A 16,716-nucleotide genomic window follows, 5' to 3' on the forward strand; every position below is an offset into this window, starting at 1 on the left:
ATAATAATAATAATAATAATAATAATAATGATAATAATGATAATAATAATTTATTTGTACCCCGCCCATCTGGCTGGGTTTCTCCAGCCACTCTGGGCGGCTTCCAACAAAGATTAAAAATACATTAAAATGTCACACATTATAAACTTCCCTGAACAGGGCTGCCTTCAGATGTCTTCTAAATGTCAGGTAGTTGTTTATCTCTGACATCTGCTGGGAGGGCGTTCCACAGGGTGGGCACCACTACCGAGAAGGACCTCTGCCTGGTTCCCTGTAGCTTTGCTTCTCGCAATGAGGGAACCGCCAGAAGGCCCTCGGAGCTGGACCTCAGCGTCCGGGCAGAACGATGGGGGTGGAGACGCTCCTTCAGGTATGAGGCTGTTTAGGGCTTTAAAGGTCAGCACCAACACTTTGAATTGTGCTCGGAAATGTACTGGGAGCCAATGTAGTTCTTTCAAGACCGGTGTTATGTGGTCTTGGCGGCCGCCCCCAGTCACCAGCTACATAGCTAGGCCTGATCCAGCAGCGATGCTCTTCATTCTTAAGGGATGTCCAACACATTCTGTGCTTCAAGGCCCAGGGGTTTGAAGCGTAGCAAGCAGGAGGTACGTTGTCTGTTGACTAAGCAAGAGCAGAATGCCTGGATAGATAGCCAGGATAGCTCAGCTAGGTAGAGTGTCATGCTGATAACACAAAGGTTGCAGGTTCAATTCTGGTATAAGACAGCTGCATATTCCTGCATTGCAAGAGATTGGACCAGTGAATCGTCAGGATGTCTTCCAGCTCCACAATTCTATTAATTTATATCTCTAGGATTGAGCAGGCTGGCATTGTTTTGTCCTAGGGTGACACGGAGGCCTGAGAGGTTAGACGACTTCAGAGCTGTCTCCTTCGGCGAGTGGTGGCGCCAGAGAAGCTTTTGCTTTCAAGTCGCAAGCTGGCTAAACAGAGGAAGGACGGGGCAGTATCCAACTCCCTCGTCCTGTCAGTGCAGGGAGGTCAGGCTGTGCAATGTGTCTCCTCCCCCTCTCCCACCCGCGGGCTCCATGCCCTCTCCAGTTCTGCTTCAGAGGGTTGGGGGAACCCCAAGGACAGATCTAGGGGGGCTTATGGGGGACAAGGCCGTCCTGCGGCACATGCAGGAACCCTTGCACTGACAGGACATGTTAAATCAGTGCTGCGCCGGGAATAAGCTGTTTTTTGTTCTCTTTTTCTCCCGTTGCGGGAGGGTGGGGAAATCTCCAATACCTTGGAGAGTTTCCTGGCCTTCTTCTGAAGATGCCACCAGGACCAGGGTAAGCAATGCCCTCCATTAAACCCCACGTCAGCCTTTTCTCCCACCCCTCATTGCCCGGCTGGCTGGAGGGGGTTCTGATCAGTCTCGGGTGGGGTGGGGCCAGCTAGGGAAAGTCTCTGTCTCTCAGCTCTTATCTGGCGCATGCCCTCCAACCGCAAAAGAAACCCCAACCCTTCCAAAGGCCACCCGTTTCTCACACATACATGCACCATTGGTGCTGAGCACAACTAACTGCACACCCTTCACCCACCCAAATGCTTTCATCGTGGTCTCCAGGCTTGTGCTCTTATAAATACCAACACTCCCCTCCCACCCCACCCCCGAAAAAGAAAAGTATTTGACCTTGTAAAGGTCACCAGGAAGCCACCCTGCTGGGCTTCTGTCAATCTGGAATAGCCAATAAGATGTTAGTCAGAATCCACCATCTCCGCCCCTGAAAACATTGCCCTCCCAGCCAATTTTCAGTGGGGTCAGGTGTAGACACACCATTTCTGACCCTTCTCCTGGGCTCCACTCTGCTTGTAGCGAGAGCCTAGTTCAGGGTTTCCCAAACGTGGGCCTCCAAGTGTATTTTGGACTACAGTTCCCATCATCACTAGTCCTGCTACCCAAGGATGATGGCAGTTGTAGTCCAACAACAGCTGCAGACCCAAGTTTAGGAAACCCTGGCCTAGTTATTCAGCAAATGTGACCTCAGTCTGTGTTACCTGTGCAGTAAACTACGTGGAATAGTAACAATTCAAGGTGTAAGCATAACTGTCTGGTTGTGTTGTCGCAACAAGTTCTTCAGTAAGGAATGCGGCGTCTTTGTAATAATTTGCTGCAGAAACATGGTTTTTCTTAGTATCTATGTAGGCATGTTCTGTAGTTTCGTATATTGAAAGGGTCGTGTGTACCGTGCTTTATATCTGTGGGGTATGTGTGAGTGTCATCATGGCATAATAACTGAGCAGTTGCCCTGTGGTGTGGAAACGTTGCCAAGTTGAAGTGTGATATACTTGTGATGCCTTCTTTGGTAACCACGCTGTAACATCTTCATTATCCCAGTAAATGTAGGGTTAGAATGAGCATCCTGGGGTCTACAACAATGACACGGTGCTAATGATACTTTTATAAATTAAACCTGTAGTGTTTGTGATGGCGACACATCATCTTTATAGTTTGGGGAGTGTAAACTTTTTGAAAAATTATCTTATATGTATATCACATTGAGACAGTGGTTTAAAAGGTGATTAATGAATACAGTCGTACCTCGGTTGACGAACACCTAGCGGCTCGAACGTTTTGGCTCCCAAATGCCACAAACCCGGAAGTGAGTGTTCTGGTTTGTGAACATTCTTTGGAACCTGGACATCCGACTGTGTTCTGCAGCTTTCGATTGGCTGCAGGAACTTCCTGCAGCCAATCGGAAGTTGCGCCTTGGTTTCTCTGAACGTTTTGAAAGCTGAAAGGACTTCTGGAATGGATTCCGTTCGACTTCTGAGGTACGATTGTAGTAGTAGTAGTAGTAGTAGTAGTAGTAGTAATGATGATGATGATGATGATTATGTAACCAAGCTATTTTGTAATGGGTGAGCATCTTCAGAGTCATATACTTCAAATTACACTATAGAATAACCAGCTAGTAGCACCGTAGTAACATTAACCTCTTTATTAGCAGTGTGGCCATTTTGGAATGACTGCTTTGGTGATTTTTGCTCATAAGATGCTGCAGAATACATGTGCGATAAAATCATAAAATATTTGTAGGGATGGTTTACTTCACTCCCAATAACCACATGTTGCTTTTGGGTATGCTAAGATGGAGCTGGATTGTCCTTTTAGTAACTCCGGCCTCGTCCACACGTCTGCTTGTCCCTTGCCTAGAAAGCATGGGTCCAAGCCCTTTTTTCCTTGGCCCACTCCTTTCCAAGGGAAAACCCACTATTTAGTACAAGATGGGGAGCAAATGTCAAATTGGGGGGGGGGGGACACCAGAATTGCCATTTGCTCCGATTGTGTGCTAAAGAGCGGTTTTCCTCCCAGGGGGTAAGCAGCGGGACGAGAGGAAGTGCGGCTAAGCCCTCTGTTTATACAGTATTTTAAACTCTTGTTTAATGTTGTAAGGTCTGTCTTGACCATTTTTCTTTGCTGAAAGTGCTGTCCTAGTAGTAGTCTCCTGTTGACTACTATATATTGTTCTTTTCATTCTTCTGTAAGTCATCCTTGTAGTAACTCGTTCCAGATGTTTTGGACTGCAATTCCCATCATCCCTGACCACTGGTCCTGTTAGCTAGGTATCATGGGAGTTTTAGGCCCTGAAAAAACCCACTTTTGAGCACTCAATCAGAGCAAACGTCAATGTGAGTCTTCAACAGATTGCCGTTTGCTCCGATTGAGCTTTAAAGAGCAGGTCTTCACAGAGAAAGCCCGTGGTGTCCTTGTAGCAGTTGTGGTCACATCAACGCCATACATTTGAAGCACAGCACTTTAACAGCTAGGGAGAATCCTGGCAACTGTGGTTTGCAGAAGGTGCTGACCTCACAAACCGACAATTACCAGCACTCTTAACAGACTATGATTCCCATGATTTTCCATGGTGGTTAAAGTGGAATAAGAGTCATTTAATTGTATGATGTTGACGTAACCTGTTTCTTTTTTTGCTGCCTGTGTAACATTTCTGTTCCTTTCTCACTTATTTCTTTGTGATCTCTCATAATAGTTCCTCTGTGTTATACGTTCTGCTGTTTGTAAGCCTCCCTATAGTAACTTAGGGCTCAACCACAATTCCTTTTGTGTTGCATTTCTAGGCACAGGTATGAGATTTGCAGGTTTTGTTTTTTTGCCCCAGCTCTTCTCCCAGGAAACCACGCATCTTCTCCCAGGAAACCACTGCCAAACTGGAGCAGACAGCAACACAAAAGGAAGTGTAGACGAGCCCTCACTGTAGTACATTTGCTTTACTCTTGTTCTGTGCTCTAGAGTCACGGTGTCTCTGCTGTCCTTGTAGCAACTATGTTGTCCTGTTTATCTCCTTTTAGTGCTCCAGTGCACTCTGACCTGGTGCCTTCCAGATGTTTTGGATTAAAACTCCCATCAGCCCATGCCAGCTGGTGTGAATTGTTCTCCAAAATGTCCAGGGGGCGCCAGCTTTGGGGAAAGGGTGCCTTGGAGCTTTTTGGATTCTCATTGTAAACCTCAGATAAAACAAGCCTTATCGGGATGACTTGGGGAGCATCTCTTCCTGTCCTTCCAATACCCCCACGCCCAACCCCAGCCCCATCCCGAGCACCACGATTGCCCCACCACAAAGGGAAGACAAAGCCAGAGGGGGAAGATATCAGGTGATTGGCTTGGCTTCATCCATGAAGTGGAGGAGGCAACTTCATGAAGAAGAAGACAAATGGAAAAGGGGCTGGTCATTAATGCCAGGTGGGCTAATATGAATCCACCCGGAGGAATGGAAGGGGAAGGGGACGTTTCTTGTGAATGGGAGACCCATCCACCATTCTTGCCCTCCCCGTGCCGTTGGATTCATATCTTCATTAATGACCAATGCCACAGAACGGGTGGTGTGAACTGGTCACTGACCTTCTGCAACTAATTCTATTAACCCACAAGGATGGGGGGGCCACATCCTGGGTCTCTTACACTCACTCTCCTCCAACTTTTATTCTTAATTCTTTGTCATCGCAGTTCCGTGTCTGTCCACTGCTCTCACGTTATTCTGGTCCATTGGAATTTATTTCACCTTTGCACCACGTCAAGTCCTTACTTTCTGTTTTACTCAGGTTGTGTTTTCTGCAAAAAAAATGGCTTGTCGCAAAACTACACTTCAAAATTTGGCCCTGGGTGCACAGGTTTTTTAAACAACAAACAAACAAACAAACTCGGATAGAATAAACCGGTCGTTTATGCTAATTGCGTTGAACCGAACTATTCTCATCTGCCTGCATACACTCTGGCACTCCCAGTCTCAACACCTGCTCCCCACTAAAATATGTAACCTCCAGCAATAGGCATGCAGGGATTTTGCAAAGGACTTTATCTGTTGACATTGAGCCTTTGCTGGAATGTCACAGATAGCCTAAATAACCCTTTCCCCCGGAAGCAATATCCCAGACACAAACTCGACCTTCCCTACACAATGGAGCCACGAGATCCCCTAACCAAATGCATGGCACTTGTGATCCTACTAACTCCTGGTCGGCCGCTGCAGTCCTCACTCTGGTCCAGCTCCCCACCAATAACGGGGGGAGCTTTCAAACGAGTACCACTCTCTTCCAACCCATGTGGAACATTAAGCCGAGAATTATATTCCTTTGGGCTCTAGGCAGAAATGTTCCGCTTTAACCAGGCCTTTGACTGATTGACATTCAATTCCCTTTTTAAAATGTGTTGTGGAGGTGGGAAGTTATTGGGTTGTGTTTTTGTTTTTATTTTGATTATGTATTTTGTGTTTTTATATTGTGATATATTTTTTTAATCCTGCAAACCGCCCTGAGACCTACAGGTATATACAAATGCAATTAATTAATAAGTTAATAATAGAATCCTACTACCTCTGTTCCTTCCGCATCCTGGGTAGATCAGCTCTCTTGCGCTTATTCGTTTATTTCATAGAATGTATACCTCGCTGGATGGTAATACAAAACAGCAACAACCTCAAAGCGGTTTGCAGAAAGACGAAGCAATAAAATAAATCAAAATTTAAAACGTACGGAAGTTTAAATGCTAAGGTTAAAATTACCTCAATTTATAAGCATCCAGGTTTGGCTTGTCTAAACAGGAATGTACGGGGCTCCATAGGCAGGGAGTTCCAAAGACCACACAAATGGTTCTTGCAGATGTGGAACTGGTATTATGTGGCACCTGTAGTAGAGCCAATTCCACCGGTGAAAGCGATTGGAGAAGAAGAAGAAGAGTTTGGATTTGATATCCCGCCTTTCACTCCCTTTAAGGAGTCTCAAAGTGGCTCACATTCTCCTTTCCCTTCCTCCCCCACAACTAACACTCTGTGAGGTGAGTGGGGCTGAGAGACTTCACAGAAGTGTGACTGGCCCAAGGTCACTCAGCAGCTGCATGTGGAGGAGCGGAGATGCGAACCCGGTTCCCCAGATTACGAGTCTACCGCTCTTAACCACTACACCACACTGGCTCTCAGTGTGAGTGGACCCATTGGGATAGGACAACCTCATGGGTAAACTGGACCTGAGTTCTTAAAGGTTTCCATACGCTGATGGTAACACATTAAACTTGGCCCAGTAGCAAATCGGAAACCGGTGCAGATCTTTGGCACGGGTGTCCTGTGCCGACAAGGCCTCATTCCTGTCAGCAATCATGGTGCAGCATTCCGCACTAACTGCAGCTTCCAGGAAAAGCGCGAGGGAAGCCCCGCATAGAGCGTGTTGCAGCAATCAGGCCTTGAAGTACCCAGTGCATGAACTGCTGTGGCAAGGCTTTCCTGGTCCAGGAGCAGCCATGGCCGTTAAACAAATTGCAGTTGATAAAAGGCACTTCTAGCTACGGAGGCTGCTTGCTCCTTCAGGAAGTGTGCAAACATCCAGGGTAGGCAACAAGTAGTTTTTTTATTCCAACAAGCATCCCCTGAAACAAGGAATCGGTGCCCCAGCATCCTTAATTCAGGCTCAGCCGCTCCTTACTGACCATCTTCAGTGAGGACCTAGCACCTAACTAAAGGTAAAGGGACCCCTGACTATTAGGTCCAGTCGTGGCCGACTCTGGGGTTGCAGTGCTCATCTCGCTTTATTGGCCGAGGGAGCCAGCGTACAGCTTCCGGGTCATGTGGCCAGCATGACTAAGCTGCTTCTGGCGAACCAGAGCAGCGCACAGAAACACCGTTTACCTTCCCGCCGGAGTGGTACCTATTTATCTACTTGCACCTTGATGTGCTTTCGAACTGCTAGGTTGGCAGGAGCTGGGACCAAACAATGGGAGCTCACCCCATCGTGGGGATTCGAACCGCCGACCTTCTGATCGGCAAGTCCTAGGCTCTGTGGTTTAACCCACAGCACCACCCACGTAACTAGCCCCTAACTAGCTATTAATAAATAGTTACTATGATGACTATTTTATTATGATGACAACAGTCGCACCTTGGTTTTCGAACAGCTTAGTTTTCAAACGTTTTGGCTCCCAAACATCGCAAACCCAGAAGTGACTGTTCCGGTTTGTGAACTATTTTTGGAAGCCAAACATCCGATGGGGCTTCTGCAGCTTCCGATTGGCTGCAGGAGCTTCCTGCAGCCAATCTGAAGCCGTGCTTTGGTTTCCAAACGTTTTGGAAGTCGATCGGACCTCCGGAACGGATTCCGTTTGACTTCCAAGGTATGACTGTATTTTATTATTAGGCGGCCTGTCAGCATACTTTTTTATTATGTTTTTATCATTGGCGTTCTGTAATGCGTTTTTAATGTTGTACTCTGGCCTGGGAGCTCTTGATGAAGGACGGTATATAATTAATAATAATAATAATAATAATAATAATAATAATAATAATAATAATAAACATCCAGAGTGAGGCCTTCAGGGCGGCCCCTTGATCTGTGTGCAGCATCCTTGTTTTGCCGTGTGGATTGCCTTGCCCGAAAACCATCCCCCTTTCTCAAGCCCAGCGTTGGAGAACCCCCATTTTGTACTAACAGCACATTTCTCCCTTGCCCTTTCACCCCAACCCCCCCTCACCCTGCCGCCATTCCCAACTCCATTTTTTTCCTCCTCTCTCCGTGTTGCTCCTGCTAACGTTGGCCAGTTCTCTCTCTTCCCTTGACCCCTCCCCTGCTCTAGGAGAGAAGGTGATGGCGGACGATCTGTTTACGCAGGACCTCTTCCGGTTCCTGCAGCTCCTGTGCGAAGGACACAACAACGGTAGGTTCCACATGCCACCTAGAGGGCTTCCAAAACTGGAGCTGATGGAGTCGATTGAGGGAGGGGAATGGGAGAATACACAGGGCAGGGGAGGGCAGGGTGGTTGGGGGCTAATGGAAAAGGGTGCGTGGAGAGTCAGGGGCAAGGAACGTTTCTTTTCTTTTTTAAAAATAATTTTTTATTGGAAATTTTATTTACAACATAACACAAACCCACCCCACCCCGCCAACACAGAAATCCACCCCCATCAGACACAAACATAACAAACAACAAGCATAATATACAACAATATCCTGTTTCTGGCATCCTTATTTACTTCTTATAAGCTGTTTCCTTTATGAATAATTATTAAGATTTTTCTAATTATAACTTAAATATCCACAAAGTCTCCTGCAGGCATTAATCGAAACAAGTCCGGGTATGAATTTTAGGGCACTCTTTTGTGAAGTATTCTCTGCACTTTCCCCCATGCTTTTTGAAATTCTTGTCTAGTGTGATCTCTGATTGCCTCTGTTAATCTAGCCAGTTCAGTATACTCTTAACAGTTTGTCTTGCCATTTTCCCGCTTGGCGGACTGACTTTGACAGGTGAGTAAGAGCAGCAGCACCCTGTCATTCATATTGACACCATATTGGCTGATCAACAGGTGGGCTGTCCCACTCACCTGTCAAAGTCGATCCTTGGAGGTTGGGAAGAGGTTAATCAGGATTAAACTCCTTGCACATCTGCAGGGTTCGGGGACGCCAGCAAGTTCCCCCCATCCCACTAGCAAGCCTGAACCACGCAGGATTGAACTCCCAACACACCAGTTGAAATGCAGGGGGCTGAATCCTGCTTTCTGCAAGGTTCCAGTGCACCAGCCAGTTCCCGCCCTCCCCCAAAAAAGAATAATAGAATCATAGAGTTGGAAGAGACCACAAGGGCCATCGAGTCCAACCCCCTGCCAAGCAGGAAACACCATATGGTTGTCAAGCCTCTGCTTAAAGACCTCCAAAGAAGGAGACTCCACCACACTCCTTGGCAGCAAATTCCACTGTCAAACAGCTCTTACTGTCAGGAAGTTCTTCCTAATGGTTAGGAACCTTCTAACAAGCCTTAACTGGGCAGGACCGAACTCCCTATGCATCATCTAAAGCATGGGAAGTTAAATCCTGCTTTCTGCTGCTGTGTCGCTACCTGTCCAGCACTTGACATCACATACGATGCATTGGTTTACCACTAAGGGTTGTTGCAAATATAAAGGTGGGGTTTTTTGGGGGGATGGGGGGTGGGTGAACCAAGATATTATCAATGGAAGGAAGTGTCCCATTCTCACCCTGCTCCCTTTTTACTCCAGACTTCCAGAACTACCTGCGGACACAGACGGGGAACACGACCACCATCAACATTATCATCTGCACTGTTGACTACCTTCTGCGTCTGCAGGTAGGTGTTTTCATCCCAGGCCAAATCCGGCTCAGGAAGTGTCAGTTCTGTCAAAGCATAAGACCCAGACACAGCTGCACTTCAGCCCTTGAGCTGACCAGAATTTCAGCCTGCTTTTGCAAACCTTACAAGTCTGAGAATCTGGTTCGTCACCTGCAAGGTCCTTTCCTTTTTTATTATTTCAAAATGTACTCACCATAGGGGGAAAGGTCTTCTTGTGTCCAGAGGCACTCTGCCCTTGGCACCAGAATATGGTATGACCGCATCTTCTGCGCATTTGACTTGTGAGGTTTCAGCTACATGTGGTTGAAGGCTGCTGGTTGAAATCCCACAAGTTTAAATGGCAAGCGAGGTGGAGAGCTTAAAAGCTCCTTCTGTGCTGGCAAAACTCAGTGCAAAAAGAGCTCTCTGTGTGCCAGGTCTGGGATGCTTCACACAAGATCTCGCAGGAACTTAGACGGCCTGGTGAGATCTCACGAGAGCCTTCTGGGACCTTGGTGCATCGGCTGCAGAAGCCCCAAGGTGCTCTTGTGGAGGCTGTTCCAAGGTTTTGAGCATACATGTTTTTGCATATACACAGAACCCTTAGCACCGAACCCCACATGAGACGCGATCGTACTGTACTTGAAACCAGCACAGCTTGTAATGAGTGAGGCCTGAACTAAAAGCCCTCCACTAACGGGCAGCCCTTGAGAGTTGGAAGTCCTAGGTGGGACTGGTGGGAGTTGCAGTCCAGAACATCTGGAGGGCACCAGGTTGGGGAAAGCTGGATCAGGCCATAAAATAGGAAGTATTGACAATCAAGTCTGCTGGTAGGATCACGCAAATCATCTCGGATTTAGCATCTTCGTATTCTGGCCACAGACAGCCTTCCTTGGACCCAGCAGGGTAGTGGGGCAGGCAAAGTAACCTTTCGATTTCTTTCCCACCCACGGAAATCGCCAGGAGTCTATTAGTGATTTCTACTGGTATTACTCGGGCAAGGACGTCATTGATGAACAGGGCAAGCGAAACTTCTCCAAAGCCATGGCTGTAGCCAAGCAGGTCTTCAACAGCCTCACTGAGTACATCCAGGTATTATTATTGCCACTGTTGTTGTTGTTGTCTGAAAATCAGTTTTAAAAATTGCAACCAGAAGAAGAGAGTGGGTTGTGTTTTGGAGGTATGGGGTGTTAGGGGAAGAGGTACTACCTCTGGTAGGGGACCCTTTGCCCACCTATGGTCCTCCCCATTCTGCACTCAGCTCACACCTGTGGCTCCTAGAAGCTGTCAGCAGGCGACAGGGGCCACATCCCAGGAAATGGCTATGACTGGCTAGCTAAAGCAGGTGAGGGCAGCCAATGGGTCTCAAGTCCACAATGAGTCAGGGACTTCCCCTGCATGCGAAGACAGGCTGCAGTGGATTGAATGGACAAGACCGATAGTACAGCAGTCAAGAAGGCGGTTCCTGCACGTTCTGTAGAAGAAAGTGAGAGGCAAATAAGGCTCATCTACCTGGGAAGGTAAAGGGACGCGGGTGGTGCTGTGGGTTAAACCACAGAGCCTAGGACTTGCCAATCAGAAGGTTGGCAGTTTGAATCCCCACGACGGGGTGAGCTCCCATTGCTCGGTCCCTGCTCCTGCCAACCTAGCAGTTCGAAATCATGTCAAAGTGCAAGTAGATAAATAGGTACTGCTCCGGCAGGAAGGTAAACGACGTTTCCGTGCGCTGCTCTGGTTTGCCAGAAGCGGCTTAGTCCTGCTGGCCACATGACCCGGAAGCTGTACGTGGGTCCCTCGGCCAGTAAAGCAAGATGAGCGCCACAACCCCAAAGTCGGCCACAACTGGACCTAATGGTCAGGGGTCCCTTTACCTTTTTACCTGGGAAGGTAGCCCATCTATGAGAAGAAAATCTCTGATCCTACACAAATCCGGAGTGGAGTCCCTAAGACGGTTGGATGGCGCCTTCTATGCCTCCTTCCAGCAACTCCTGCAGCCATTCTGGTGCCAAACGTCTTTCTCTGCTTTCCTTTGGATCACATATTGAGGCTGAGAGGGGGTCTTGTTGTCTGGGCAGCCCGGGACCTCCACCCAGAGTGCCCAGGCATGTGTCCTGGGGAGGTCACTTTGGTGCTGCTAATGCAGCAGTTTGACTTCACCCCCAGAAGCACACTCCATTGTCTCTTGAGAAAGATGGATTCAACGTTCTGCCATCTCCCTTATTGCAGGGCAGATTCGAGCGTAAACCATACGCGGAACGAGTCTGCCCCTGCGACTTGATGGAGGTAGAAACTGTCTCTCATGCCTTGTTACGCTGCCGATTCTACGGGGGATACACGCTCGGTATTTATTACCCCTGCTATGCAAAAATCTCCAAATGAATCCGAACTTCAATGTCTAAAATCCCTTGTAGAGGACAAGGATCCTGAGATCACGCTAAGGGTAGCCAAATTCTGTGCGATTGCCATAAAACCTAGGGAACAAGCTGTGCTATCATAATGATTAAGGCCTTAGATGATAATTTTAGGTTATATGTTAGTGACTAAGTTTTAATTTATATATATTTTTTAACTGTTGCTATATCTGTATTGCCCCTGTTATACCTAATTGCAAATTCAAATGTACCCCTATTGTGTTTTATGACCTCCTTGATGTTGTATGTGGACTGGAACTGGTCTGTGACCGAAATAATAAATTCATTCATTCATGGATGTCATCAAAGGGAAATCCTCTATCCCAGGGGGTGCCCTGCATCTATCCAGCTCCCTCACCTCTCCATCCTTTTCTGGAGTGCACAGCCCCTCCTTTCTTAGGCTCCCATGTGACGATTTACCCCACAGTGAGCTGTGTATAAGCTGAGCAGAACAAATGCCCCATCTTCAGCAGCCCTATGTTCAGACTACTAGGTATAAATCGGAGATCTTCACTCCATTATTTCCCCCTTCCTCGCCAGGGACCGTGCACTGGGAACCAGCAGAGCTTGGCACACAGCAGGCTGTGGGACGCTGTCATTGGCTTCCTCCATGTCTTTGCTCACATGATGATGAAGTTGGCTCAGGTAAAAGCGAAAACGAGCGAGTGCAAGTTTTTGTCTGAACCCTGGCAAGGGGCAAGAGGGTAGGGAATATCTTGGAGGTTGTTCATGAGCAGCGGTTGAGGAAGAGTATCCAGAGCAGATAGGGTCTTAGCTCTTGGAAGATATGCAAGGCCACGTGGTCTGCTCCACAGCCAAGCCCCGCAACTGTGAACCAGCCTTTCTTGGCCAGCTTCGAAGAAAGTGCAAGCCCCAGGGTCCCAGACATCAATGGCTAAGCAGGGAAAACTTAATATTCTGCACATTGTCTTGCCAAACTGTTGACTTTGGAAGCCACGCAACGGCAGCAGAGAAGCCTGGCTTTTGGATTTGGGTGCCAAACTCTCAAATCGGTGGCCATCTCTTGAATCAAGGAACCAGGCTTTTGCATCCCATCTTTCCTAACCAGTAGCAAACGTTTGCCAGCTTGGTCCTACCCTAAGCTCAAGCTTAGGTGCACAAAGCCATCTCTTTCTACATTTTATAGCCAGCCTTGGGGAAATGGAAGTCAAACTGTGAATGCAAAGTGGCTGTGTCTGGGTCTCTGTCTGGTGCATTTCCTTAGAAAGGCAGTTTTCCTCCCCACCTGCCATCACCTTTGCGGTAAAACTCCTTTAAAAAAAATTCTAGCTAGACTCTGCTTACTTCAAACGGGTCTACAGGTACCTCTGCTAATTTGCACTGTAGGGTTGGCTCCCTGCCTCATTGGGGTCTGGATAAGCCCCCACTCTTTTGGCAACATACCTTTGAGGTGGATGGAAAGATGGAGCAGGAGGGGAAAGCCTTGTCAGGAAGTACGAGTATAGGGTGAGATGTGGGGTGGATGGGGGAGGTGAGGTTGCGTGTGGTGCGGTCTCCCTTTTAATCTCTGCACTAACCCCAGGCTCCCCTGCTCTGTGCCTTCTCCCCACCCCCACCCCTTCCACTCCTGATCTCTCAGCAACAGCTTTGAGCATCCCTCCTCCTGAAAAGGACCATTTTTGTATTTCACCATCTGGCCTTCCTTTATACCACGCAGACAGATGCACACATTTTCCTGCCCTGTGTCGTGAATGCCTCTCCCTTCCACTGAACTGGAATCCACCTAGGACTTTTGAAAGAGAGAGAGAGAGAGAGAGAGGGTTGTCCAGATCTATTTGCAGCAGCCGGTCCCATTTAGGAATGGGGGAGCAATTCAATTTAAGTTTGCATTTAGAAGGCGATTCTATCAAATCTGCTCTTCCTGGAACAATGTGCAAACAGGTGCAAGCCATTCTGAAGGCAGTGCTGCATACAGCCACCCTGGATACCATCAAGAGCAGAAATAATCGTGAATGCACAATAGAAAGGGCTCTGGTACGACCCAGAGCCTGGAGCTGCGGAGGTTGTGAAATCTAGTGGTTGAAGCGCAGGCTCAGTGTCCTTCCCCACTGCAGATTCCGCCCCCAACACACTGGGAGAATGAAGATATGCGCAGGTGTCCCTTTTCCTCCCTGCCCTTGCCCCTCTCCCCCACCCCACACGCCCACCTTTCCCCAGAGAAGGGAGGGCAAGCCTGTTCTGACCCCCAAGCAACAAAGGAACGTGCTGGATGGTAAACCTGGCAAAATACAAAAATGTTCTTAAAAATGTTTCTGAATAACATTTTTATTCTGATGTGTGACAGATGACCCAACCCCCAGGACTTCGAAATGGCGTAAGAACCTTTTATGTAGTAGTATGTGGCCATCTCATGCCCTGCTCACTCTGCCTGCTCCTTCCTTCCTTCCCTCCCACCCATCCTTCTTGGTTCCTTCCTTTCCTTCTTTCTGTCCTCTTTCACTTCTTTTTCTCTTTTTCCCTCCTTTCCCATCCACTTCTCCTCCTTTTCCCTAGGCTCCTTTTCTCTACTCCTCCTTTCAACAGGCCAGACCAGTTTAACACACACACACACACACACACACACACACACACACACACACACAGGAAAAACACCCAAAAGGGTCCTGAGGCCTTTAGATTAAGTCCTCATCTGCTCCCTGCAGCTGCTGTCTAGGTCAAGCCAGACTTTCCTTCCTTTGAACACATGACAAAGGAGGTGTGAACAATGGTCTGGATAAGACTCTGCAACCATTGTGCTAAATGATATTAAGATTCTGCAGCCAGGCAACCCATACCCTGCCATAGATATTTCAGCCTGTGAAAATTACCGTATTTTTCTGTGTATAAGACTCGGGCTTTTTCCTAAAAAACAATGTCCAAAATTTGGGGGGGGGGGTCCTTATACACTGATAGATCGCGTGCCCCCCATTTTCTTAAATCGGAGTATTATAAATAGGGGCGTCCTATAGACAGAAAAATATGATAATTCCATCCAACATATTTGAATACTTTTATCTCACACATTTATGCAAATGTCTGTAATTTGTTTTTCACTTGTTTTGTTTAAAATTCTGCATAATTATATTATTATTATTAATTAAATTTATATGCCTCCCCTATACCCGCAGGTCTCAGGGCGGTTCACAGGATAAAATCAGAATATAAAACCACAACATACATGATCTGAACAAAAACAACCCAATAACCCTCCCCGAAAAACACATTTTTAAAGGGCATATGGTTTTGCTGGTCAGGGAGAGGGGAGGCTACGCAATGAAACAGAACTCTGCTGCCTCCCATGCCCCCACTGCTGAAAATCTGATCTCCATATATGTACATGCACACAGACACTCCTGTGGTTTCAGAGAAGACACCTTAGCAAGGTGTCACGGTGGGTGCGCTGCAAGGCAGCTGGTGTCATTGCCAGAACCCTGACACCTTCCCATTGCATTAACCTGCGAGGCCCAACGCACACACCCAGAATAGCAGGGAAAGCGCCTGACAGAAGCCTTTTTTGAAAATAAAATAATACTGCGGCCTGGGACCCACGTATCTACGGGACCGCCTCTCCTGGTATGCCCCGCGGAGGACCTTAAGGTCCACAAATGACAACACTTTGGAGGTCCCAGGTCGCAAGGTGGTTAGATTGGTCTCAACTAGGGCCAGGGCCTTTTCAGTACTGGCCCCGACTTGGTGGAATTCTCTGTCCCAAGAGACTAGGGTCCTGCGGGACTTGACATCTTTCTGCAGGGCCTGCAAGACAAATCTGTTCCGCCTGTCCTTTGGCTTGGACTCAGCCTGACCCTTATGCTTCCCTCCCCTTATGGTCTTGATTTATCAGCTATTTTTAAAATGAGGCTGCATTTTAACCTGTATTTTAAATTGGTTCCCCCCCCCCCATTATGTTTTTTACTGTGATTTTATTGGTGTTAGCCGCCCTGAGCCTGGCTCTGGCTAGGGAGGGCAGGGTATAAATAATAATAATAATAATAATAATTATTATTATTATTATTATTATTATTATTATTATTATTATTCTGAATCCCCAGTTCACCCTATAGCTGCCCACTTCTCTGTCTTACTGGGAAACCTCACTTCCCCCATTCTGTACACACACACACACTTTAAGAAAAACCTCAGCCCTTGCTGGTAGATCCATGCAGGAGGACCATAAACATGTCTGTTGCTCTTTCCCATCATGCCTCAGTGCAGGGGAATATGGTGGTCTGGCCTGGTCTGCTTTCCCCTCTCGGTCTGCGGCAGCTGGCCCTTGCTCATCACCCCACCCTCCTTTCTCTCCTTCTGTCTTTTCTGCTTCTCCATGCTTCTCCAGACCCCTCCTCCAGCCACCACCATTAAACGGGGTCGTCAGGAGCTCCATGGTTGGCCACCGCTTTGGCTTGCTGGCTCACGCCCCATCCTAGCTCATGTTGTCATGCCGCGGGCGTTGAGGGCGAAGGGGAGGGTTTGCGTTGGCCTTGACTGAAGCTGGCAGCCGGCCCTCTTCTCTCGGTTTGACGCCGGCTGGGAGTTGCAGGCAAAGAGGCGAAGCGCCTCTGGAGCGCGTGGCCTCTGAACCGAAACCAGTGTACTCATCTCCCCGATTCTAGACTCCCAGCCCTAAGCTGGTTTCACAGTCCGTCCCTCTCCCAGGGAACTGCAGTTCTGCCAGAGAGGCTGCAGATAGCAAATATAATCCAGAGAGGCCTTGTCACCAGGGGAAGGTCTTCTTTG

At 47.8% G+C, this 16,716-nt stretch overlaps 1 protein-coding gene across 9 annotated transcripts in view; it reads left to right on the forward strand.

Moving 5' to 3' along the window:
• Positions 1 to 16,716, forward strand: part of RYR1 (ryanodine receptor 1) — a 208,782-nt gene that overhangs the window by 168,954 nt on the left and 23,112 nt on the right. For 5 of the 9 annotated variants that reach the window (XM_081200102.1, XM_081200099.1, XM_081200103.1 and 2 more), the window contains 5 exons: positions 8,084 to 8,164; positions 9,501 to 9,589; positions 10,535 to 10,663; positions 12,523 to 12,627; positions 14,288 to 14,317. In XM_081200102.1, coding sequence (XP_081056228.1) covers positions 8,084 to 8,164; positions 9,501 to 9,589; positions 10,535 to 10,663; positions 12,523 to 12,627; positions 14,288 to 14,317 — 434 coding nt within the window. The remainder of the gene's footprint in view (positions 1 to 8,083; positions 8,165 to 9,500; positions 9,590 to 10,534; positions 10,664 to 12,522; positions 12,628 to 14,287; positions 14,318 to 16,716) is intronic. The other 4 variants (XM_081200104.1, XM_081200105.1, XM_081200107.1 and 1 more) reach the window with 1 other exon arrangement.

The sequence above is a fragment of the Podarcis bocagei genome (assembly GCF_964188305.1).
Source record: "Podarcis bocagei genome assembly, chromosome: 7".
Classification (NCBI taxonomy): Eukaryota; Metazoa; Chordata; class Lepidosauria; order Squamata; family Lacertidae; genus Podarcis; species Podarcis bocagei.